We start from the raw sequence: 26,484 nt of genomic DNA, 5'->3' as shown, positions 1-26,484 counted from the left end.
ATCAACTGCAACAGGTAGGAGAGGCGCCCGCACCGTCCCGTCCCGCCTCCCGCGGCGGGCGGCTGCCGAGGGCGGCGCTTTGTCTCTGCCGGGCCGCTGTCAGCGGCTGCTGCCCGGGAAAGGCGATTTCCCGCTGCTCCCACGGGCGCCGGCGGGGTCGGGCTGGGGTCCCGCCGGGGGGACGGGGGGCCCGCAGCCGTACAGGGTATCACTGCTGCTCCCCCTGTGAAGTGTCTGTTCCACGGGGAAACTTTTCCCCGTGGCCGGCAGCCCGGGGAGCCGCAGCGAGGGGCACTGCAGAAATCCCTTCCCTCCGCAATCCCCTCCTCGGCGCTGGGCGCTCGCACGGAGCGCTGGGCCGGGCTCTGTGCCGGGCTCTGTGCCCTTGCTACAGCGATCGGAAAAGCTCCCAGAGCTGGGGCTCGCACGTCCCGGGCGCGGCGGGAGCGCGGTCCGATGTCCGGTGCAGTAAAAAGAGCCCTATCCTGGGCGGGTGGTGGTTGTTTTAAAAGCATCATACTAAGTAACCTCGGGTGTGGATGTGGTGAGATTCGTGATGTTTTATGCATATCCCACAATTACCGAGCAGTCCTGTCTTGGGAACGGGTTGATGGGGTGGACTCGTGAAAGCAAAGGCTGCTTTGCTCATTGCTCAGCATTTCAAAGCCTCGCCTGTGCAGTTGTTTCTTGGGAAGAAATGGCCCTAATTAAAGCACTTGGCAAAGTGTTGCGCTGATATGTCAGAACCCGGAGCTGAGGGAAGGGAAAAGAGTGAGTTTGTAGCTGCCTAGAGCTGCAGGTACAGGACAGCTGGCACACAAACTTTAGCCTGTCTAAAGACTGCTTTATCTTTCCCGCGCCCGACTTCTCCTGCAGGCTCCTCCAGCTCTCCGCCATAGCTTTGGAGAAAAGCTGTGCCAGTTGCTAAGTCAGGCTGCATTTGGGCTACAGTGGTGCCATCCTGAGTGAGGTGAGCCAGCTCTGCTCCCAGGGTCCGTACCCTGATGTTCTGGCCAGGATCTCACCAGCCTTGACCAGCTTTCGCTCCAGCTGCAGTGCAGCCACATGCTTAGAAAAACATGCTAATGGTGATTCAGGTGTCCGTATGTATTGAGGTAACTGTTTTTTCTTCAGATGTTCCAAAAGCCATTTGCTTTCGTAGTGGGTGGTAGATGCTTCCAGTTCAGGATTCCTTCTGCATTCCTGAAAGTGGCTGTGTTGTCATTATTTGTGCCACCACCATCAGTCGGTTGTGACTGTGTAGCTCTGGGTCTTTCAGCCCCACACAGGTGCTTCAGCTGAGCCGCCTCTTTGGCCAGGTAAACAGAGCAATTACATATTTGGCATGTGTTCTGCTGAAGTTGTCAGGGAGCGGGCCAGCTGCCCTGCTGGTACACGCTTCCAAGGATATGAACTAAACTACACCCCTGGAACAGTGAGAAATTCTGGGACAAAGTCAGACTAGAGCCCCCACTTGCAGAAACTTGCCGAGATGAAGTAGCAGAGAGCTTACCTGCAGCAGCATGCAGCTGGCCAGCACATCCAGGGAAACACTGGTGGCAGCAGAGCCATCCAGGATACAGCTGGGCGCTCAAGCATCCCTTCACAGCAGCAGGAACAATCATGCTGCCTCCTGGCCAAGGAAATCCTCCTGTAGCTGAGTCAGCCTGGAGTCCTGCTGCTGCTGGTGTGCCCTTAATAAGAGCTGTTTGCCCAGTAAAGGCTGGACATGGGGCCCCGTGCTAAACTGGCTGGCTTCCTCTGTTCCTCTCATCATTCTCTTGGGGTGAATCATTGAATGGAGGACAAGGGGCTGTGCTGTGGTCAGAGAGGTGAAGGTGCTTTGCAGTTCACTGTCACAGAAGCCTGGCTCGAGGGAGCAGAGGGAGGTGCCTGCCAGGACAAGCAGGGCTGCTCATCTGGCAGGGTGGCACAGTGGCCAGAGACTCTGGAGTCAGCTCCTTTGGAAGAGCTGTTTCCAAGTCACCTGGCTGAGGGGGGGTTTCTGTAGATGATTCCAGTCCCCTGAAGTCAAAATGAAGGGGTAGGGCTCTTGGAAGATGCGTTTTGATTTTGTAAAATACAAGGAGGGAAAATTTAAAATTGGTGTGTGTTTCCTTGTTTTTATTCTTTGGGTTTAAAAAACACACTGAAAATGTGACTATTTCATTCAAACCTACTTTTTAACAAAATGTAAAGTGATCTCAAAGGCCTCCACAAGCTGAAATTCCTAAGAGGTTTTTGTATCTTGACTTTTTGGTCTGATTTAGAGAGTTTAAGTAATCTGAGTCTTAGTGGAAAAAAAAAAAAAAAAGAAAGCATAAGTTGAGCTTTCTCTCCAGATTTGGTTCACGGAGAAGCAGCAGACATCTGGTCAGCAGGTATGCATAAAGAGATGCTCTTCTCTTTAATCTTCTCCCTCCTCCCCCTTTTTTTCATGGAGGCTTTTTGAACTTGAGTCGCCCCTGTGGCTTTTGTTTTGGGTAAGGAGGGATGTTCAGTGGATCGATGCTGGGTAGTGGTGGGTCCTTCAGGATTGCTTGGTGTGCTGCCTGGGGCTGATAGCTCCTTGTGGCAATGCCTGCTTGCTTTATAAATGTCCTCTGAGTTTTGTGGGCAGCTTTTTCAGCTGGTTCTGCTGAACTCATCTTGATGTGTTATCATTGGAGTAAGTTCCATATGCGTTTCAGAGAAAAACATTAGCTTCTCCATTCAAAACCATTATTATCTTAAGCTTTTGTAGCTTCCTAGAACAAACTGAGATTTTCGTAGCAAGAATTATAGGCCAGCATGCAGCATTGGAAAAAGCCAGGTCCTCTTTATTCCAAGTGTGACTACACTTGAAAAACTAGCACAGACTCACTGGATTTATAGTTCTTATTCCACTGTAAACTGTGAAGCTGAAAAATGGGGGCACTTCTTGGTGTTACTGGCTTTGATAAGGGATTCTAAATAAAGCTAATTGTGGTGCTACAGTTTGCTCTCAGTTGTAGTGCACAGTCCTTTTTCTTAGAACTGGCTCCATACACTTACTGCAGGGGAACCATTAATGGTCTGCAGTATACAGAGGGTGGTTTGTACAGTTAACAAATTCTTTTTCAAGTTGCAGTGAAATATTTATTATTGGAGCACTTAAGGCAAGCTTTTCAGCTCCTGCAATTGTGGCTTCATGCTGTGTGTTAGGTTACACATCCTGATTTATCTGTGCTTTGTTCTCCTCCAAAGCCCAGTTCAAAAGTTTTTCACTCCACAGCATAATGCACTCTCTTATTACTTTGGAGGTTTTAATTATTAGCTGTGCTAAAAGCAGCTTGATAGTTAGTGGGGAAATTACTCATGTCAGGTCTTTCCATGATGATGAGTGCTGATGACAAGGAAAATGAAACTGACAGTCACGTTTTCATAGCCAAAGCCTTCCCTTCCCTATATGCACAGTGTGAACCAAGAGCTGTGTACGTGGTCTGCTGTTCTTGTTGTGTTAGGATGTGATACAGAGCACGTCACCCTTAACAGCCTGTGCAGAAGTGCTGGTGTTGGGGCAGAAAGGGTGGAAGGTCCTAATTCATTCTGACAATTAGGGAAAATGTAGCAGGGGACTGTGCCCTGAGGTTAATATTTTTCTTCAAATTAGGATGCTCCTTTGCAATTATTTCAGCATTTTCAGCAATTATTTCCCTTCCTGTTGTTTGTAAATCTTTATGAAATGCTGACTTCTGTTTTTTAAGCAGATAGAAGCAGGGGAGAAAAAAGTCAGGATACTGTCATTTCCTTGGCTGGTTTTGTGTGCTATAGTAACTCTTTATGTCAAACAGTTTGCTGAATTTGTCTCAGCATTTGGAGACTGTCAGCAATATCCCAGAAGCCAGAAGCTGATGGTGGGGCTAATGACAAACTATGGACAAAGTGGACTTCCTCTACAGACTGAAACAATGTTCCTGTGCCAAAATGGCAGTCTAGAGCACGTTAGAATGCATGAAAAATAGCATTACAACATGGTTGGCACCCAGGAGGAGGTTTTATGCTCTGTATTTTTCATATTGATTCCTTTCCTTTATATGTTAAATAAGAAGGTCTTGAATTGCAGCTCAGATGATCCTTCTTTTCATCACTTTTTGATTTATTTAAAAACCTCACCAGCCACTTCTGTAGAATTTGGTAAGGAGGTGGGTCCTTAGTCACATGGCTTTTGGGTTGTTTCAAACACTACTTGCATTAAATAGTTTGAGGAACTGAGAACACACTGGTGGATAGGCTGTTGTCTGAGTAAAACCTAAACTTGTGTGAACAGTAGAGTTAAAACCAGGAGGGGTTTATTGCTTGCATCATGGGTGGGAAATTGATGTGGGTCATCTGGGAAGCTAAGGCATTGTAATGACTTTATGAACATTTCCTGGGTGGCCAGAGCAGCATGGGGTAGCTGCTGTACTGAAAATTAAAAGGGTTTTCTGTATTAATATATTGTTTATTGTAATTGGAGGCACTGGGAAAGACCACAGCAAAGCAATGTTTTAACGCCAGCAAATATTTGGGAGGCAACAACATGGCAAAGTGGCTTCAGTCCAGACCCCACACTGACGTGCAGCAGCTGTGGGATTGATGTGGGGAGAGGGAACCGCGCTGAGAATTAGTTTCAAATCCACCCTGGGAGGGAAAAAAGGGACCTCGATACTTTGCAAGGACTCTTTTGTGGGGGCCTGGCCATCCCCACCGGGGCTGGGAGCTGCCTGGCAGGGACAAGGAACTGGCTGTCAGCCTCCCACCTTGCAGAACCACAGCATCTCCAAGTCCTCCTTTGGTATCTCCTGGCACACTCCACCTCTGATTTGGGAATGAAAAGTACCCTTGGCAAGCAGGGGGTGTCACCAGCACTGCCAGGGGAAGGCGGCCCTGCGGATTCAGGGCTGAATTGGCACAGCAGCCTCTGCTTGCAAAACCCTCTGGTTTTCATAAGGAAATGCTTGCAAATAGGCACGTATTGCTGAGCTTTGCATATGACCACCATGCTCTTCTGAGCTGTGTTGGTAGCAGGATGGACTTGTGTTTCACAGCAGAGAGAGTGACATTTGTGCTGTATAAATTAACTTAATTTTGCTAAGGTCTGCTGTAAGTGGGCTGAGATTCACTTGGCAGTGGCCAGCTCTGGCCAGTGTTGTGATTCAGGAGAGACCATCTGTGGGCCATACCAGGGCAGCTGCTCTTCCCACAGGCAGTGATGATTAGAGAGATGTTTTAATTAAGCGTGTGGTTGTGCTACAGCCACCTGGAGTGGTCCAAACATTCCTGTCTCCCAGCATTTCTTGTGCCAGCACCAGGGACCTGAGCAACCTATGTTGAGGGAGATTGCTAGATATGTAGATTTAAAATGAAGTTTGTCTCAATCTGCATTGATTCCTTGATCTTGAGGGTGGCAGGGGTGTCTATGGGAAAGAACTTGGGGAAGGTGGCAATACCCATTTCAGAGAAGCATGGATTTGTGCAGAGAACAGTGTGAAAAGTAGAGTTCTGTGACAAGATGTTGGGGATTTAGAAAAGGAGGGAGCAGTGTTTGGTGGTGGTCTGGGCTGGGTCTGGGCACTGCTTTGTGACTGCCCTGGGTGTGGTGTCAGGATTGGGAGTCCATGCGGTGTTGCACTGGAAGAGGGATCACCTACCTGCCTCAGGGTCTTGCAGAAGGATTGTCTGGCCAATTTTGCTTTCTGTTGTGGAAAGTGCACTTGCGTGTGTTCTCTCTGCAGCTTGCTGTCCCCTCCTACCTAAAGGGAAACCACCCCAGCTGTGGTTTTGTCATAGTTCTCACAGAATTGGTTTACAGAAATTCACCTTCAAAGGATTCAGAGGAAGGAAATCCCATGTCCTGCCCCCTGACACGTAATTTATGGTTAGAAAAGGCAGAGAATAGTGGCACATCTTGATGCCTGTTTAAATCTACCTGACATTTGTTGGTATGACAGGACTTCATGATCTGGAGATGCCCATGGGCTTTCTTCACCCATTGCTTTCAGGTCCCAGAGGAACTGTATGTTGTTTGTACCCACTTGTACTGTCAGGAAAAATAAAAAAATGGAGCAAGATCTGCTGTGAGCTCCTGCAGGCTGAGACCTGCCATGCAGAGACAGAGCTGTGGGGCAGCCACAGCACACGTGGCTGCCGGCTTTTTCTCAACCACTGTGCCCTGGAGATAAGGCAGGCTGTGGGAGAGGGACTTGTTGGGAGGTGTCGATGAGCTTCACTGGAACTGAAACAAGGACAGGCACTTCTCTAATGAGACATTTCTGTAGTACTTTAAACAGCCCAGAAAACATTTTATCTCCTTTCTGTGTTTTCTTTTGTGGGTCTATGCAGTTGCAAGAGAGAGGCAATATTCTGATTATATGAAAAAAGGATTTGAAGTGAAGCATTTTAAAGCTGCTGCTCTTAAGAAAAAGCTTACTTTTGAATCTTTGTTCCTTCATTCACATTTTTTTCCTTTTTGTTAGCCAGTCTCAGGAAATGAGAACATTCTTTTGGCTTTCCGTGCCTGAGTCACATCTTATATATATATATCTATCTATATATAAAAATATGTTAAAACATCTGGAGATGTTTGTTTCAGAGAGGTACTTGTTTTCTATTAGAGTGTCTGAACTTTAAGAATTTATACACAGTTGGATGTTTCCAGAATTTCCCATACTTCTCTGGTTACAAGGACATGTATATTGCTCTCAGAAAAGCAAAAGGAAATGTGCTGATAACCTAGGGAATATACAAATAAGTAAAAGTAAAGCCTTTCAAGAAAGTGAGAATTTGCTATTTTTTTTCAAAAATTAAACTATCAAAGCTGTTGTTTACCTTGAGTTGCATTCAAACATGTAGTTGTTTAATGTTTGTTAAGTATGTATTTAAAAAAAAAAAAAAGTGTGAGGAGGAAAATCAGAAAATACCAGTAGCTTTTCCCTTGTTCTTTTTTTTCATTAAAAAAAAAGGAGAAAGGAAGTATTTGAAAACTTATTACACCCATCTCTGCTACTGAGTGGGCTGACACTCACTGGGCTCTGGCAGTGCTCTGAGTGCATGGTGGGGTCTCCCAGCCTCTCTCTGTCCTCCCACCGGGGTCACACGGAGATCGTGAGACCGCTCTGAAAGGAAAAACAAAAATCCATTTAGTTTAACCAAAGGCCAAATATTTAACTTTAGTGGGGGAGGTGGTGGGATTTAGGAGAACAAGTAAAATTTCCACCCTTGGTTGTTTAACATAGCTGTGCTGACAATGATGGGAAGCCAGGGGTGGTGGGTGCTGGTGGTGTCCTGTGCAGGGAGGGATGCAGGGATGGCAGGGGAGTGTGAGGATTCCCCTAAGGGGCTCCATCTGCCATGACCACATAATCTCCAGGTGTTCACAGCAGCTTCTCCTCCCACAGCTTCCAATGAAATTCCCTTGAGTTTATGGCTTGGATACAAAACCACTCACTGATCAAATATTTTGATTGCATCCTGGCCTTCCTGTTAGTTTCTTTGATCTTTTCTCATTAGTGGATTATAGCAGACTTTCAAAAGTCTTGTTTGTTGAAATAGTTGTGTAAATATGATCCTCAGGGTAGGTGTTATTTAGAAAAGTACTTATCTCCCAGAAAAAATCTACCTCCTTTTGCCCCTTTAGTGGCCTCATTTGGTATTGTGCATCAAAGAAGTATGATTTCTGTAATTATATCAGAGAATAGCAGTTTATTGTTAATTGTTTTAAATAATATAAAGGCCAATGGGTCTTATTCTTTTGGCTGATTTCCTGCTCATTCAAACACTGAAGAACTATTTCAGGTTCTCATTAAAAAAAAAAAAAATAAAAGAAACTCACAGTGCCAGGACAGTCTAGGGGCAAGGAGGGGGGACTGAAGGGCTCTCAGCCCTGGGATAAATCTCTCTCTGTTGAATTCTCCCACAGTTACAATTTCTCTCTTTTCAAAGTGAAGAGACTCCCTTTCTCCATGGGCATCCAGCTCATGTGATGTCCCTTCTGAAATGGCTTTGTACAGCCTCACTTAGTGCCATGCTGGAAGCTGGATTTCTTCAGGCACTGGTACAGGGCTGTCAAGTCACCATGTGGGGTTTGGCTTTGGGTGGAGGAGAGGTGAGTTGTGCCAGAGCTTTGCAGTCAGATGAAGTGAGGGGGGAGGGCTGGAATACTGCTGGTGGCTATACATGATGTTAAGCCTAAAGGTCAAAATTTCCAAACTTTGTCTAAGAGCCTCGTTTTCCTTATTGTCACATGCAGGATATGAATTATCAAACTTGGCTCCAGCAGGACCTGGAGAGGATCTGAGGGTTTTCAGGGGTAGTGGGGTGTTCAATGTGTCAGGGTTCCCAAGGAAAGGTGGGATGCTCCTGGGTGTCAGCTCATACCCAAGGCAAATCTCACCCTGCAGCTGCTGCTCTTCAGACCCATCCAATCCAGGTGAAGATGTCCCTGCCCAAGGCAGACCTCTCTTCCAACCCAAACCATTCTATTATCCTCTCCACAGCCTGCATTAAAATCTACTGCTGGACCAGGCCTTCATTTTGAAAACTACAGAGCAAATGAAGCACTCTTTTCAGTGTCATGTGTTAGCAAGGCTACTTCATTTTGATCAGAGTAGAGTTCTCTGTGCTTGTGATTGCTGATGTCCTGCAAGGGGAAATAATTTTGACTTTTTGTGTCAAATTGCATCAGAGTCAAAAATGTGAAAATCAATATTTTTATCATTACCATGCAGAGATGGGCAAACAGTACAGTTAAGAGGATCCTTGACATTGCCCTTGGGAGAATTACTAGCACCTGATAAAATGGCAAAGGATCCAGGAACAGTAATATTGCATTGCTGCTCAGGTTTCATGAGAAATCTTTCTGCTCACCTTGGGTTGTTTATTAATTTATGAATAGCTTTGTCAACTTGTACTTGAAAGAGACATTCAAGAAGTTTAACGTCATTGTGTGATACTGGTGATACTTTTCAGGGCAGTTTCAGGCAGGACAGATTCCCAATGAAGGCAGAATTACATAATGAGTATTTTGTGTCATCTGAGGTAAAAGTGGTTTAATAATTTTTACCTGGTGGATTTTGGTAATGTTTAGCTGTGTAGTGGCTTGATTTTAATAATGGATTTTCTGTTAAGTCCAATAGCACACAGTTAAAAAGTGCAGCAGTGCTAACTTCCATGCACATACAAAAACAAGCACCGGAGTTCACAGAAGGGAGGGGATGGGGCAGATGCTGGGATCTCAGTCCCTGTGTGCCCAGCAGAGCCACTGTAGCCACCACAGCCATTACTAACCCTGGTTATGGCTAGGTGGTGGTAGTGTGGCATGGGAAGAAGGGCTCTGTTCTCCCACAGAAGAAACTGCACCACTGAAAGCTGTCTTCTAGTGTCCCGCATGTGTAGGCATGAAGGGTGTTGATGTTACAAATGTCAAGCAGAGGATTTTTCTCTTATGTATTGAGTAATGTTCCTTCATTGGTTTGCACTGGTATTTGCTGGTTGTCCCTGCTGCAGTGGGAGTGGAATATAGTGAAAAGTTGCTGAGTCCTGATTTTTTTACTTGCCATTAATCCTTTGTCATGAAAGCAAATGCAAAATGAGCAGAGCTTTAGTTCCAAGTCAAGAGGTTTTTCAGACTTGGAAAGAGTAATACATCGGCTCTGTGTTCATGGTTTAAATAGTAATGTTCTTGGAGCTGCTCTTGGAGATGCAGGGAAGGCTGGGTCTACCTGAATTAAGGAAATCCATAGTTAAAAAAATGCTTTCTTTATACTACAGAGATCATGTGCTATAAAGTTCATGTTGATTTAAAGTTTAATAAAAGGTAAAAGCATTGGTGCTGTCAATATCTAATATTTCATGTTTTGGTGGTGAATTGTTGGTCGAGTGAAGTGTTGCAAGGGCATGAATGGAATTGCATTTACTGAGAACTTTTTCCTGTGCTTTCTTCCTTATGATACTAAGAAAAGTCCAGGAGGACATGGAAATCATATTTGTTTCAAGTATTGTTATCTTAATGTGAACATTAAAAATGTTTAAAAAGGACATACTTTTCAGCAATTGATAGACAGTGAAATGTATCTAAGTAAAAATAGTCAAATTATTTTATTTAGTCTGAAGACAATACAGTCCTGCTTATGCAGAGCCCTTAAAATAAATTCCTGAGTTCACTCTGGTCAAGGTATGAGTTTAAATTTTAATTTCCTTGAAGCCAAGAACTGAAGTGCAAAACATGTGTCCTTAGTTAGCAGGACCTGAGTTTACCCCCACAGTTCATGGTGTATGGGAGAGTTGAGTGAACCTGTGTTCTGAATTCTCTTTATATGCTTTTTTTGTAACATTCATCTATCTGGCACGTAAAATACTTAAACCAACTACACAGGTAAGAGAAGTGGCAGGAGAAAATATGGTTTTTTTAATTATTTTTTTTAAAGTGTTTCTGCCATAATTTTTTCCTTAACTCTGTTCATTGTGTACAGGCAGGTGTTGCAATAGGGTGTTGTCTCCAAATTATTATTAGCAATTGCCTGGTCAGGCATATAAACAAGCTCAGGGTGCCCCTTCTGAAGTCTTTCTTCCAAAGCAAGAAATGCATCATTGGCAACTAAGATTTTAAAACCTCAGCAGATGATGATGTGGCACCAAAAGCACTGTGGCAAGGGGTTCTTCCTGTCATCTGCACAAATGTCCTGGATGCTGGGAAGTTGCACCTGCCCCTTTAGTTAGAGTGCTGCATACCTGAGCAGAAGCTGATGGTGTGGTATGGCACAGCCAGATGGCTGCTCCATGAGTTGTGAAGGTTACAGACCTTCCTGCCTTATCTATCCTCATGGGCTTCCTGCAATTATGCAAAGCTTGCCCCATGTAAGGAACAAAAAAGTTGAGGGAAACAAGTAGGAGCATTTGGGAGCATCCAAACACAAGGCAGTAGTTGGCAGCCTACATGGTAATATGCATGTTGGAGCCCTCCTGGCCACCTCACCCAGAAATTCTGCCTCTCCTGTCCTTTCTCAGCACCAGAAGAGTTTTTATCTTACGTACCTTATCATTTTTTTATTACCTTATCATGGCATACTACAATGTTTGACTTCCTAATAGCTCAGGTGTATCCTGTTTCTTTACTTCTGTAAATATGCATTTTCTGTGCTAAAAAATGTGCACGTTTACAGAGGGCACACGTCTTCAGTGCTTCATCAACCCATGCTGCAACAGTGGCTTTCTCCTCATCACAGAGCCATGATGCTGTGCTGTGAACCAATTGCACTCATAACTTATGTACAAGGGAAAAGAAACTGCTGAAGTCAGGGATTGTTGGCTTATTTAGTAGTCAGGAAGAGCCAAACTGAGCTCAGTTCTGGCAAGCTGGCCAGGGTGCTACTGCTTGCTTCACTAAAGCTCTCTGCATAGTTACTGCCTGCATGACCCCTACTCACAGTCAAGTTCCTTTCAAATCTGCAGGGGTCTGTTATTAACTTCAATAGAAATAGATTAATGAAGCCTTGTGACAATTCCTTAAGACTGGATGAATATAAACGGAGAATTCTTCACCATTTTGGTTATCTTCAGCATGTTGTTAGGGACTAAGAAATGACCTTATGTTTGACCTCTCACTGTTTAATGTTTTTGATAATGTGCAAATTCTAGAGGTTAGTGTGTTAAACGAATATAGTTAAGACAGCAAGTCTTAAACAATTTTCCTCAAAGCCAGTTGAAATTCTGCTTTCTTTATTGTCACATGCAGGATAGGAATTATCAAACTCTATGATGTTTGCCCTCTTTAATGGAGTTTGGTTTAGTCTTAAGGGTCCATAAATGGAATATCAATATCCAAATAAGACAAAATATCTGCTAATACTTGGAAACTAGTTCTGTCAGCTTTGAAACCTTGCTGCTTTGTCTGAGGTATAGGGACAAAACTGTTCTGAACATTCACTGTTCTGAATTAGTTCTGTATGGATGGTGCAGTAAGGTCAGCCTTGTAAGAGGAGGATATTTTCCTAATCTCTTATTTCTCATATTTAAAGAAGAGCAGCTGGTTATTAGACAGATGGATCCAGCATGCCTGGCCAATGTCACACCCCTGTGCCTACAGATAAATGCCTTCAGCTGAAGTTGTCATACACTGGATTTGATAAATAGCAAAGTATATTTTGTGTACTTTATATTTTGTTTTTAGAAATACTACTAAGGCTGTTCCAGCTTTTTTTTTAATACACTGAATTTACTTACAGTATTTTTCAACAGATCTCTGTGATGCCTTTGATGCCATTTTTTTCGCTGCAGCTGGGTTCGCTTAGTTTGGCAAATGGCCATGCAAATGAAAATGTGTGAAAGAAAAGAAAAATCAGAAAAGCAGAGCGAGTCACTGTCACAGGTCTGCTTGCTCATAGGGTCAGAGCCCAAATGACAGTTTAGTTTCAGTCTTATGCAGCAGAGTTAAGAAGTTGTGTATTAACCCAGTGTACTGCTAACTGGTATAATTTAATTTACATTTTTAGCCCAGTAGCCACTTGGTGGTGGCCTGCATGTTGTTCTTTGGTGCAAACAAAGTGGTTATGGATGGGTAAGCAGGGAGGAGGTTCCTGTTCACGGGGGCTTTTGTGAGTCCTGTCACATCTCTCTGAGGTGTGAATTTTACAGCAAGTGAGTTGTGTAAGGGAGCTGAGCTCTGAGTTGGGCAGTGGAGTTACTGCTGCAGATGGGTGGGGGTTGGAGTGGAGTTGGTATCCATGGAACCGTGGATTGTGGAGCTCCTGGTGACCTGCCTGAGAGCCAGGCTCTGCCTCTGGCAGAGGTGAGGTCAGGGGATCTCTGAGGACACATGGGTCCCCTCTGAGGCTGGTGATGTTCTGTACTAATTAAATTTTGACACAGTGAGAATACCCATTCAAGAAAGAGAGCAGGGGAGAAGTGCCTTGTAGCAGTGTTAGTGAGTGATCCACATGAATGAAAGACCTGCAGGAAAGTTGACATTTATACATCAGCTTGGTCAAGAGGATTTTAATGACATATGATGCATCCCACAAGCTGTGGGGCTCTGAATCACCTGTGGCCAGGCAGTTCAGTACTGAAGAGGTTAAAGAAAGAAGATGAAGATAACAGTATCAAAATCACTGTGGTTTCTAAAGTGGTTTCTAAGAATTTATACCACATGCTCAATGTTTCTTGCCTTAGTCAGTATTATACAAGTATTTTTCAGTGATATTAAGAACAGCACATTGGGGTTTAATGGTAAAAACAATATTTCTCTTAATTTGGTGTCATCCCCCTTTTGTCTATGAACTAGATTTGATTTTGTACAACTGTAATGATCTATCCATTAAGTTGCTGAAATCAAAGTCTCTGTGAGTGTTGTATTTTTTTTTATTTTTTTTTTTGCATTTCTAGGTAATTTATGCTGGTGATTTCTGCTGAATGCTGAGCAGTTGGTTGGGCTGCTCTGAGCTACCTGTTATTATCTCCTTTATAAATGCTTTTGGAAAAGCCAATTTCTGAAGAGGATAGTTGCAAGGCAATGTTAGTTAGAACAGAATTACTGCCCTTGCAGAATCAAGTCAATGTGACAATAAACAGATGATTGGACTACTTTTGGTTTCACACTGCAGCATTCCTATTGTAGCATCCCAAAAGTTGAGGGGGTGGGAGAGGGAGTGCTTTAATTAGTGGTTGCTAAAAGCCAGTAAAATGAGAAGGATAACTGCTGCAATGGGATTTTTAGAAGGGGCTAACATTTTACAGTATGTTTTATTCCGATGAACAGTACTGGCAGATTTCGTTTGGGCTATAAAGACCTCTGGTTCCTATCCCACTTTCGGAAAGATTAAAATGTTGGTAGTTTTCAGGGCACACTGGTAAGTCTAAGTGGAGCTTAAGGCTGGGTTTACACTTATGTACAATGCCACTTGGTGGAACACGGTCAGACACAGGCACGAATGATGTCTCTGTTTAACTGGGCAGAGCACACAGCACAGAATTTATGCCAGCTGTTGGAAGACTAAAGGTAACTTCAGGTGTCATAGCAGGACAGGTTACCTGCCATAATTAAAAAAAAAAAATCTGGTCAGGATAGGAAAATTTCTAGTGGACTGGTACTCAGCATCATCCTGCTGCAGCATGTTTGATCCCCCCTGAGAAGCTGTGAAACAGGCTGTGTGTAAGCTGTCTCTGAATTGTAATTTCAAGGAGGTGGCAACTTGCTGAAGGTCAGAGAGCAAGCCAGGAATGGTACACAGATTTTGTTGTTGTTTGTTTGGGAAAAAGAAAGCTTAAAAACAAACACACACGACCAGCAAATGAAACAAAGGAAGTATTTGCTTTCCCAAACGTGTTGCTCTTAAGAACATCAGCAATGAGGTACTCTTGAACTGGGATTTCATCTCCTACCTTATGAGGGAAAAGCAGCCCCTGTTGCTCCTTAGTGGTAACTGGTTTATGAATCCTTTGTTTTTATGCTCGCACTTCCAGGTTGATTGGACTGATTATTCTGTGTTTGGGAAGGTTCCTTTGAGCAGTGGAAGCATACATTAATGATTGGCTTGAAGATGAAGCAACCTCCTCCCTGAGTAGAGGCTGTTGCTCTGAGCCCAAAAGCAAAGTGTTCTCCTCCTGTCCTGAAGGTGACAGCAGCATAGCACAGTCCCCCCCAGTAATTTTCATCCCTCCCTTTGGGTAGGTATGTGCCATTTGGCATGGCTGGCCTATCTTAACTCCCTAAAGTTTAATAAAACCATGCATTTCAATTGCACTTTATCCACATACAAAAAACCTATTTATTAAGATCACTCTAGCAGAAGGGAATTCAGTGGGAAATCCTGTGGCTGTTCTGACAAGAACAAGGAAATTTTATCTTCATTTCTCTTTCTTCCCTTTTGCTTCTTCCAGTATATAGTTGCTGTTCCATGGTTCCTTGCCCTGGTGATTAAATCTGAGGGCTGAGTTAATTTTGTTTTTAATGTCTTTTGACATTTATTGGCTGAAAGATGTGCACATGGAAAAAGCACAATTTAAAGGAATTTTGGGCCAGTTGAGGTTTTTTTTTGAGAAAATAAGTTTTAATTTCAAGTTTTAGATACAGAATAGTTCAGGATTGTTTAAATATGGATAATTAAAAAGCTGATTTTCTGTAATGAACCCAGGAAGAGAAGGCATTGGGTTACGAGTCCTGTTTTGGGAACAAATGAGTATCTGAAGCTGTTCTCATTCATGTCAGCAGAAGTTCAGAAACATTTTCCCAACCATTTTTTTGAAGGTGCTCCCCTGAGTCTCACTTTCATTTCACATACTGTATTTCATATAATACTGGTGTATGTCATCTTCTCTGACTTTATTACTGTCTTGAATTCATTTACTGGAATTCCTGTGCTTTCTTTTAAGTATCTACTCTTAACCACTAATAAATCTGGAACGTACTGGGACTTGGTGGGATGTTGGACTTTACAGGATGAAACTTCATTGTTTCCCGTTATGGGCTGTGCCTTCCAAAATACCAATTATGGTAATTGCCTTCTCCTCCTTCCCACCATCCATCATCTGAACTCCTCTCTTACTGCATCAGCTTTTTCTAACCAAACTGTCTCTCCTATTGCTGCCTTTGTCTCCACATCCTGCTGTGGGAAAAAGATTCCCTGCAAATCCCATCTGCACTGAACTGCTTCGTCTGCAATGACTGCAAGAAGTTTTAAGTAACTTGAAATGGCGCAGAAGAACAGCCAGAGGCCGAGCCTGAAAGATAAGATTTGAAATTAGAGTACGTGTCTGACATCTTTTACTGAATTCTTGTTTTCACTCTTTTTTTTTGTTGTTTTTCTCCTTTTGTTTTATTTTAAATAGTTAGCATGGGTAGTTTCTTTTCACATTAATGTAACTGCCCCCCTCCCCCCACCCCCTTATTTTGAAGCTCAAAAATTGGTAATAAATGTGTCACATAAATCACAGAATTGTGGAATTATTAAGGTTGGAAGTGACCTCTGGAGATGATTTTGTCCAACCCCCTTATCAAGGCAGGGTCAACAAGAGCAGGTGACACAGGAATGGATCCAGGTATGTTTTGAATGTCTTCTGGAGGGAGATTCCACAGCCTTCTTGTACAGCCTGTTCCAGTGCTCTGCCACCCTCAATGTAAAGAGGTTCTTCCTCATGTTGAGGTGGAAATTCTTGTGTTTTAAATCTCTAGTTGTTGCAGACACCAGCATTAATTAGTGGATTTTTTTGGCTCTCGTCTGACCAGCTGTCTCTTCCTGGGTTGCATGTTCACAGTCATGGGGGAACTAAAAATGACAAAAAGCCTCTGCTTTGCTCCCAGTTGTCCCTGCTCACATTTCACAGCATGGCAGTGATGGGGTGGTCTCTGGGGTGAGGTAGGGAGCAGGGCACACAGGAGATGCTGTGAGGATGTGAGGAGCTGACTCCTATACCTGAGCTCGTGCTGCTGAGTGGGGCTGTCTTGGGCTGGTTTGGGTTTTTTTTTTTTTAATTAAAACTTTCTCTGCATTTTCTCCCCCCTGAATCTGAAGGATCCCAAATTGTTTTTCCATATGTCCGTGCAGATGAAAATGCTTTTCTTCCTCTTTTTCTTTCTGTCGAAAGAACTACTGGATTTTTTTTGGAGTAATATTCAAAGACTTTTTTTTTATTTCCCCCCTCAGGCTTGTTCTTTATGTTGGACTGATGCCTCGTTTTTCAGTAGCAGATCAGAGCTACCAAAAAAGGAGTCTGAGAGACAAGCAAACTTCTTAAAATTTAGTTTTGTAGCCTCTTAATGCATCAAGATTAGTAATCGTATGTTACTGACATTACCATGATCTAAAAATGCTAGTAAAATAAAGATGGTTTACGCTGGAACTTTTTTGCAGTCCTGAATGAATTCTGTTATGGGCTGTGTTCAAAGTGGCTTGACACCCTTGCAGATCTGTATTACTTAGAAAGCAGGGAAGTCAATTTTGCAAATAACTTCTTGTTTTTGGAATATCTAGTACACAGAACTCACTTTTACTTTTTGTCAAGTGAAACATCTGGGGATTTCCATTTCCTCTGCTAAGTGTTATGCTCCAATTAGGGTGGTGAGGGTTATTCTGAAAGATGTGCGTCAGGCTTTTTTGAGCTGTATGGCAGCACTATTTTCAAATCAGTTCATAAGTTTTGAGTGCCTGTGGAAGTTCCAGGTTAAAGCACATCTGTCTAGGACTTATATTATCCTTATCTATTGCTATCATTGATATAAGCATGTAACTTGCCATAAGAAAATTAATTAAGGCAAAAAATAAGCATATAATTGTAATACTAGTTCTGTTACTGCTCTTGTTCTTCTAAGTTTGCCCTATTTTTCCATACAAATAAAAATGACCTGTACCTTACCTCACACCTGATGTTGTTGATCTTTTTACTTATTTATATGCTGAGTATTTGATGTGCTTCATTACTTGATAAGTTGCTATTTTTATAGCAGTTAGAAGTAAAGAGAAATTGAAATGGGAATGCCTGTTGTCAGAGGAAGCGTGAATGATGTGCCAAAAACCCACTGCAGCTTAGTACTGACCTAAGACCTCTGTTTTCATCTGGTTGTTAAAGGTAAACCATGACAGTAATTATTTATCTGAACATATTTGTTTATATTCATAACACATATGTGACCCATATTTAGGTTGCCTTTAGAATCTCTGTGAATGCTCCTTCCTCACATTCTTTCATTAAGGGTGTGTATCCAGAGAGGCTTTAAAAATTACTTTTAAGGGGAAAAAACATTCTTGAGAAATACCATACACTCTTGCTCTCAAGAAGCCTTGTGCTGTTTTTCTTTTGTTTATGTTTCCTTTTGTTTTCCTTTTCCTTCCTGAGACTGATGCTACCTGAAAGTTGCCCTGGAGTATTTGATGGTGGTACTGGCATAAGAGCCTGTGTGCTGGGCCAATACTGGTGAGCAGATGACAGTTGATGTAACCAGCTCTTCAACCCCTACAGTCTCCTTGTGTGATGTTGGAACTGCATGCACACAATTTATGAATAAATAAATGTACACATACTGGGGATATGAGCTTAATTTTTTTTACTGATAAAAGTACGCAATAAAAATAATTTGGAGACTGCATCTCTAGCAGATGGAAAATTAGTTTTCTTTTTTTCCCCTTATTTGCCACCAGATTGTGGCCCTGCTAAATTCAGCCTTCTGCAAATATGACCTACTCCCAGCTCTCAGACACTGTATTATGAGATGCATCCCCCAGGTAATTTGGCTGAATGTACCACCACTTCCCCAACAGAAGACATAAATGAAGGGGTCTGGTTGAAAGGGAAGCTTGTTTGCAGCCTGCCTCACCAGTGCAATGAACTGAAATGCATTCACGTGATCCCTTGCCTTTGATTTGAATGGGAGCTGGCTGGTTTCCCAGTGCAGGCAAAAGAGCTGTTCTCTTCTCCTAAAATGAAATGCCTGTTTCTGGTGCTCCATTTACTGATGACGGTTAAGGGAAGGACTAGGCAAGGGTGACTGAGGCCAAGGGGTGGCAAATGTGGTGCTGTAATTGTCAGGGCTGGCAGAGTGCAGCAAATGTGGAGATAAGGTGTTTTGTGCGGTGTTCCCACTGATCCACCCCGCTGTGCCTCCGGGCCTGGATTCCTTCTGTCCTGCCACTCCTTTTCTCAGGAGAAATGCTGCCCTGCCCTCTTCAAAAATGAAAATGCAGGAGCCTGCCAAGGTGCTTTGGAGGATGGCCTCTGGTGGGCTGCAGGAGCATGATCTTGCTCCCCATGACAGCTGAACAATTTTCAGGTGCCTCTGCAGCATCACCCTGCATGGAGTTATGAACATGAATTTGTCCTAATGGCCATCACCGGAGTACCCAAACAGGCCCCTGCTGCAAGGAAAGCACTTCCCACTCTTCAGACTGCCTAGTCTGAAAAACTCAGAAAAAGGAGTAGGAAAAGGAGTGGGACAGACAGACAGATGGACATCCCCTGTCTAGCTATGTCCCCACCCAGCACTTTCAGATCTGGCTCTTAAATGCCAGAGACCCTCAGCCCAGCCAGCAAACAGGCTGCAAATCCAAACCTGGGGTGGGACTGTGCTGCTAACGAGGGCTTTGCTTGAGACCCCCGAAATCCTTCCCTTCTGCTCAAGTTAAATTGCTCCATTTCTTATCTCTTCATTTTTAACTAAGCAACCTTTCTGCTAGAGTGTATCTCCAGACTTCATGTAGTCTGAGGCAAGGATGCGAGTCCAGAGCAGGATTTGGTCCCCTGTGCTGCACCGTCCTCTGCTCCCGAGTCTTTGATAAGTGGTGTTGCCTCTGTCCCAGCTCCAGAGCTGCCAGCTGAGTTCCACACCACCTTGTCTTACTGGAGTGCTTGAGGACAAATAGTGTTAAGGACCATGAGATGCTTAAACACTATAGAGTCAGATCTGTACATAGCAGAGGGAAGTAGCCAGTGGAGGACTGATAGGTAAAGCAGTTATCTGAGGAATGACAGACTGCCTTGACATCCCTTTCTTCCTACCTAAAATAAGCAAAATCAGGTAAAGCTGCAAGAGGGATACAGTTCTGAAATCACAGCATGTTTAATATTCCACAGGTAGAATTTCAAGCAAAAAAGTTTTGATGTTAATTAGTTATAGTTTATTAGTCCGTAATAAGCAGTAAGGTGATCAAATGTGATTTATAAGATAACTATTCTTGTTTCCCCTTTATGATTGGTTTTGTTACAGCGAGCAGAATGGAGTGGTACCTTAGTTTATCTTGCAGACAAGACTTTCCTGCTTTGCTATAAAGTATCCCTATTTTTCAGGGAAAAAAAAAAAAGAATAAGGTGCTGATGTCAGCTTGGAAGGTTATTGCATATGTTCTGTCACATAAAGCAGAATTGATAGCAAGAGCTTTAAAATATGTGCATTGACTTCCTACAAACCAGCATTCTTCACAGTTCCTGTTAGTAGTAGCACTAAAGTTTATGTTTGTAAGGTCAAAGACAAGATTTTTATGGTGAATAATTACAGTTAAAGTTCTTTAACTTTAAAAAAAAGTTATTTTGGTTTTATCTTCTGGTGGTATCTTTTGCTCCTTACAGCAGAGAGCACGCAGTAGTGGCTGTGTTGCTGCACACAATGCTGCACCTTCCTGCTGTGCTGCTGGAAAAGCACCCATATGGAAAGTCCCTGGATAAGCCACTTGTGAGGGAAGAGGAGAGTGCTGAGGAAGGAGGGGAGAGTGTGCAGGGACTGGCAATCCCTGTGGGTAACAGAAGGGGGAATCAATTATATACAAGGGTAATTTCTGCAGATCCATGACCTCACTGCTCTTGACCTGAGTGGGTGTAGTCCTTGAGGTTTACTGCAATGATACACAAGACAGACACGTGGACTAGGAAGGGCTGTCTGAATAAAAGTACTTAAGGCTATTAAGACCTTCAGAAAGAAATGTTGCACGCGTTTCCAGTTGCTTATAAAATCCTTCTACTTGGAGTAGATGAATTTTTATACAAGTCTTTGCATTGGTCATTTTCTCTGTCCCCAAAAATAGAGTGGGAGAAGGATGGGAGAGGAGAGCAGCATGGTGGCACAGAAGTTGTCAATGCCACACATATGTGGTAATAATATCTGTTTCTTGAGAAATATTCAAATAGGCCAAGCAGTGTGTAATAAAAAACTTGAAGGCAGTTTCATGTTGGAACACACATTTCTTCAAACCTGGGACCCAGCTAATAATGTGAAGGAAGTCCAATAATCAAAACACTTATTCATAGGTGGGGTTTTTGAATTAGAGAGCCCATAGGCTCTTTCTGAGTCTATAAAGTACTTTGGAGTCTTGTGAGAGAGAGAGTGTACTGAGAACACTTGAAATTTTAAAAGGTGACTCACTGTATTTTCCCCCTCCAAACAATTAAGTTGTTTCACTGAGCTCATCTTCACTGGTCTGGAATGTAATAACTTGTTTTTCCCTCTGCTGATGTCTACATTTATTCCTCTAATAGTATTCTTAAATGTAATACTTCTTTGTGAACTTTTTTGTGCTTCAATTGACCAGCAATCCAGAAGTTCATAGCTGAATGGAGGATTGCCACAGACAAATAATTCTGCGAAGCTTCTTAGTCTGAGCAGTGAACAAACTGAGCTTGAATGAAATCCAGTCTTTGCAGTGCCTTTTCACTCGGGTTGGGGCTGGCATTTATGCCCCAACTCTCTCTTCTGCCCTGTGGTCCAGCCCTGGCCAGGTGGGCAAGTCCAGACAGACATTACCTTGGCTGATCCTTCATCCAGAGAATTCTGAGTTGGCTCTGAGATTCAAGGACAAAGTTAACGTCTGCTGGTGCTGTGGATGCAGGGATTTTTTCACAAGCCAAGCCACTGCCTGCATTTTGTGAAGGCTCAGGAGTGGGGCAAGCCCTTGCAAGGTGAGACAATGCCAAGCACAAATTACTTGGTACCATTGGGAGGGGGAAAGGAGTCGTTTAAATTCCAGACTCCTGATGGGTGGAACTGTGACTAGCAGAAGGGAGGTGTGGCAGAAGGAAAGCAGAGTGGCCGTCTTCAGCCAGCTGGCCTCAGTTTGGTGGCAGCACGCCTGGGAGGCGAGATCCCTGGGCCCCTGCCAGTGAGTTTGGGAGGAAAGCAGCTACTGATGGTGTTAGTCAGTGTGACTGCTGAGTGCTGTTCAAAGGGCTGGAGCGCTGTAACAGGGACGGATTGGGCGTTATCTCATTTCCTCTTTCACAAAACCCCAGGGAAAAGGGAGAACATTAATGAAACCCTGGAGCTGAATGGAGCGAGATCCAGGCTGAAATGTGTCAAAAATTTCTCACAAGAGATTTGTTTTTTGGTCCTTTTGGTCCTTTTGGTACTATTCCAGAGGCATAACCTTCCTGGTTGCATGTTGTTTATTTTCCCTTGGCTGCCACTGTTCCTATTTAATCCTTAAAGATAATAATATACATTAGTAATGGTGAGGAAGAACGCTTTTCATAACATTAATGTCAACCAGTGTGATACAATTTCTCTAATATTTTGGCTTAATACTGTGCACATATTGCAGCAGTAGTACTTGATGATTCAGAGACTGCTGTTTGGCCTATTAGGGATTCTTTTTCAGAGCTTGTGTAAGAGGCCCCAGAAGACATCCAGAAGATTTGCCACGGTATTTATATTTGAAGATGGTGGCAAAACCAGGCAGCTGGAGAATGAAAGCTCAGTCAGCCTAACTTTGAACCCTAGCAAGCCATGAGTGCCACTAACAGTCAGTATATAAGCATTTACTGAATAATACATCATTAAAAGAGCCACATGGATTTCTAAGAACAGATCATTTCAAAGCAGCCAATTTTCCAGGTCTGGCAGATGAGCGTCCCTTATAAACAGAAAGGAGGAAATAAATGAGATGTATCTGCTGATGCTGTCTCATACAAATTTGCATTATCAAACAAGAGAAAGAGGTTTTAGAATTCAAGTAACGGTGATTGACTTTGTTGGAGCACAAGCTTTGCAAATTCTCTTGTGTATCTACTTGCCTGCTCTTGTTGTGGACCATTCTTGTAAGTGCTGCTGATACCTCCTCCTGTTCCTTCATCATCCCCTTGCAAGGCATATTAGTTTGGACTCAGTGCTTGGTTTTAAGAGAATCATGTTGCAGTTTGGAAATAACAGTCTAGGTGAAATTGCTGGAAGGGAGGTATGCAGCTGTGTGAAAAGAAGCATTTGGATAGGAATTGATGTTTTGACACAGAGCCACCAACAGGACCCCCCTAAACAGAACCTGCCTGATCACACACACCTTGTAGGAATTCTCTCCTTTACCACTTGCATTTAACAACTTGATCAGTTACTTGGATGCTGCAGCTGAAAGTTGGCTTACGAAGTTTGTGGACGTCCTTGGCTTGGAGAAGCCTTTAGGGATACAGGAAATGAATTTAAAATTATCTTGGCAGTCTGAAAAGAGGCTCCACAATCAAGAAGTTGAAATTTCATGGAGAGAAATTAAAAGAGTTGTACTCACGAAAGAGAATTCAGATGACCATGGGCTGGGCCATTTGGAGGATTATTAAAATGCCTTATCATGTTTTATGATGTGCCTGCAGAGAATAACAGATCTTATTTTGGAAACACTGCATTTAATATACAGAAAGGTTGACCTAGATTGTTTTGAAGAGGCTCTATGTTTATTACTGAAAAAGCCTGAGAGTCGTTGTCCTGCCAGAGGAGGATAACAGAGAGGCCTTGTTGAAGCAACAAAGCACTTGAAAAAGATTGGAAATGTACTGGCTTGTGCATGCTTCTTTACTGAAACCTAGGAACAGGGTTGTATCCATGGATGGAAAATATATTTTGATGGTATTTTAGTGAATCTGTAGTCTCTGTAAGTGAAATAGAAGATGTGATAGCCCTACCCAGGAATTAAAGTCACTTTTTTTTTCTCTAAAGTAGCATTTCCTCCTCCAGTGTGCTGTTGTGTCAGAAAGGAGACAGGTACAGTGAAGTAGGTAGTTGAAGTCAGCTATCCTGAAATGGGACTCATGCCCGGACATACCTTTCATGACTGTCAGTTTGGCTCATGGCTGTGCTGTCCATGCAACAGGCTGTGTGCGTCTCCCTGCACATCAGGATGCAGCTGCAAGGAACCATCCAGTTGTGCTGGGCATTATGTAGCCATTCGGTTTGTCTTCCCCTGTGGTGGGCACTGCATAGGAGGAGGCTGGGCAGTATGGCACAGATGTTGTCTTAACTTCTCAACACCTTCTCAACATTCTTTTGGAAAAGTCAAGCCTTTCTCCTGTTACTCATAAGCATTTTAGAGGAGGGGAAGCTTTTGACAGCTCACAACATCGAATACTTCCGCTGATCAGCTGCTGCAACTCCATGCAACATGCAGCACTGCTCGTGGCCAGCACACGGGTCCCTGCAGTCTGCTCCTGCTCCAGTCAGCTCTGCCACTGCCACTGGGCCCAGGAGAGGACACATGGCGAGGAGAGCGGGCCTAGCAGTGAAGCTGGTGTTTCCCATCACTTCCTAGCAAGGGGCCCTCAACTGAGCAGTGTGGGTCATCCTAGGGCATTGCTCCAGGCCTGGCTCAGGTGCAGCAGTAACCCTTCTGAAAAAGTTGTTCAAATAGTGCAGTGGGTTCAAGGGAAGACAAATGGCTGCTTGTCCTCTCGTTAGGAGAGCAGACTATTTTACTTGGTTCCATTTCATAGAATCATAGAATTTGGGATGGAAGGGACATTTAGAGGCCATCTAGTCCAGTGTCCCTTCAGTGAGCAGGGACATCTTCAACTCCATCAGGTTGCTTAGAGCCCCATCCAGTCTGACCTCGAATCTTTCCAGGGTCAGGACAGCTCCCAGCTCTATGGGAAACTTGTTGCAGTATTTCACCACCATCGTAGTGAAAAACTTCTTATTTGAACTGCTGTGATTGTGACTTTTTACTTGAACTGAGTCAGTCTGATTTGGAAGTCCAGCTCTGATTTACGTAGATATGCTGTTAGCATTTGGTGGCCTGGGCTCTTCTTTGAACGGCGGCTGTGATGACACTGACAAGAAGGACTGCAAGGGGAACCCCGGGGGCGTTCGGGGCTTTTTTCCCCTGTTTTTTGAGCAGGCTTCGCCGTTCCAGCCAGGCGGTGTGGGGCGGCTGGGCGCTGCGGGCAGGGGAGCCCTCGGCGGGACGGGGACGGGCGGAGAGGCGGCTCTCGGGCTCCGCCTGCCGGTGGGAGCCGGGCCGGGCCGGGCCGGGCCGCCCCACGGGTCCCGGGCACGGCCCGCGGGAGGGGCGGCTGCAGCCGGGGCCTCCGGGAACATCATGAGGGAACATCTCACTTCTGCTGATCTAGAGGGATACTTGCTGCTTCTTCCTCCCTTGTGCTGTGTATGGCACCCAGTGGTCCTTTGCCGTACAGCAGCTACATTCACTAAGCAGCCCCCCAAACCCAGTCTTCCCATTTTGATGGCTGGGAGAGAGCTCTTGAGAGAGGAAGACATGAGCTAAAGCTCCTTGCAGCTGGGGGGAAGGTGAAGGAGGAAGGAGTGTATGGGGAGGGGGAAGGAAGAGCGTCTGAAGGAGAAAAAAGGAACTTGGCAGTGAACTCCTAGGTCAGGTCAGCCATCTCTTGTATACACCCTCGGCAAACTGGAACAGCTGAGGCATGAGCACATACTTCCTTCTGCTTGTTTTGCCCCGGAGATGGTGATTTCAGGGGGTGATGAGGCAGACAGCTGCAGGGTGTGACTGTCTGGCTTCTCCACCAGCTCCTGGCAATGCAGGCACCTCAAAGGTCTCCTTGCAGAGGGTGGCTCTTGTTGCCTGAAGAAGAGGACACTGACTTGTCCAGAAGCTGCAGTATTGAACAACCTGGAGCAGCTCTGGGGATTTGGCTCTACCTCTGTTCTGCAATTCCAGTTCATGTTGGCCTGCTAGAGGAGCAAAGAAAAATGCTTTACATTTGTGGAAATGTGGATGTGAACCAGTGGTTCCCTTCCCTAGTTATCTTTTGCTTGTAGACTAATTTCTTGGTCTAATTCTATGCCTAGTGCAGGTCCAGCCCCCTCTCTGTTACCTCAGGAGCTTCATGATCACTGCAGAGTCACATCTGCTGACTCCTTTTGCAGCAAGCCCTGGTGCCAGGAGCAGCTGATGGGCTTGACTGTGTGACTTTGTCTGGAGCTGTTTGTGTGACTCTGCCCTGCGCTTCCCATCTGGGCAACCACAGACTGCAACGATCTGTCAGTGCCTATGAGTATGGTCTCTCTCTGGGGCTGGTCTTGTTCTGCACTCAGTGGCCATAATTTTGTTCATAAATTTTCTTTTAGCGCTGCCCTTTTGGAAAAAAAGTTGGTGAGAAAAGAAAGCCAACTATTGTGATGTGAACAAAACTGAAAAACATGGTTTAGCCAGGCCAACTGGTTAATGAATTGCTCAACCATGCTTTAAAACGTTATTTGAAGAGTTAATGCTTGTTTTCCTAGTTCCCTTTTAACGGATGCTTATTCACATTAACCATGAAGTGTTGCAGCTTTTACAGTTATCATGAATCAACAAACTGTCCTTGCCCTTTTATAAAAGTGGAACTACTGGCATATGAGCAATATATTAAATAACATGAATTGCAGTTGCAACCAAGGCCTCTCATTCTGCATAACTGGTTTGTTGTGTTCTTCATCCTCAAGAACAAAATACTGTTATCTTGACAGGAGCCACATTATTTTAAATGCACTACAAAGCTGTAGTGCATTTTGCCTAGGAGGGTAACTGTCCAGTGATAAGTTTAATGAAACTTTACTGCAGCTTTTGAACTTGAAGGGTGTTTGCAGGAAGAGATAAGAGGTTCATATGGGGAAGTACTATGTGACAGTATGGGAAACAGCAGCTTGGAAAGATAATTTACATTGTTAATTTGTACACAGAAAAGGGTTAGTGATAATGTTAAGTGGCCTGAAGACAGAAATAGGAGCAAGAAACAGGATGTAGAGACATGATGAAGGAGAAGAAAAATGCAGTTCTGTTGGTATGGCATAGCATTATT

The 26,484-nt window shown here is 43.9% G+C and overlaps 1 protein-coding gene across 2 annotated transcripts in view; it reads left to right on the top strand.

Annotated features, from left to right (window-relative positions):
• The first annotated feature begins 948 nt into the window (after window positions 1-948).
• LIMS1 (LIM zinc finger domain containing 1) overlaps window positions 949-26,484 on the top strand; it is a 67,144-nt gene continuing 41,608 nt past the window's right edge. The window contains exon 1 of one of the 2 annotated variants that reach the window (XM_015631620.3): window positions 949-970. Coding sequence is in view for 1 of the 2 variants with exons in the window: in XM_015631579.3 (XP_015487065.1) it covers window positions 26,453-26,466 (14 nt within the window). In the remaining variant the exon portion in view is untranslated. Of the gene's footprint in view, window positions 971-26,445; window positions 26,467-26,484 lie in introns of those variants that run through there. The other variant, XM_015631579.3, reaches the window with a different exon arrangement.

Source organism: Parus major, chromosome 1, assembly GCF_001522545.3.
Source record: "Parus major isolate Abel chromosome 1, Parus_major1.1, whole genome shotgun sequence".
Classification (NCBI taxonomy): domain Eukaryota; kingdom Metazoa; phylum Chordata; class Aves; order Passeriformes; family Paridae; genus Parus; species Parus major.
Note: the sequence above shows the minus strand (reverse complement) of the source record. Positions and strands in the feature narration are given on the sequence as shown.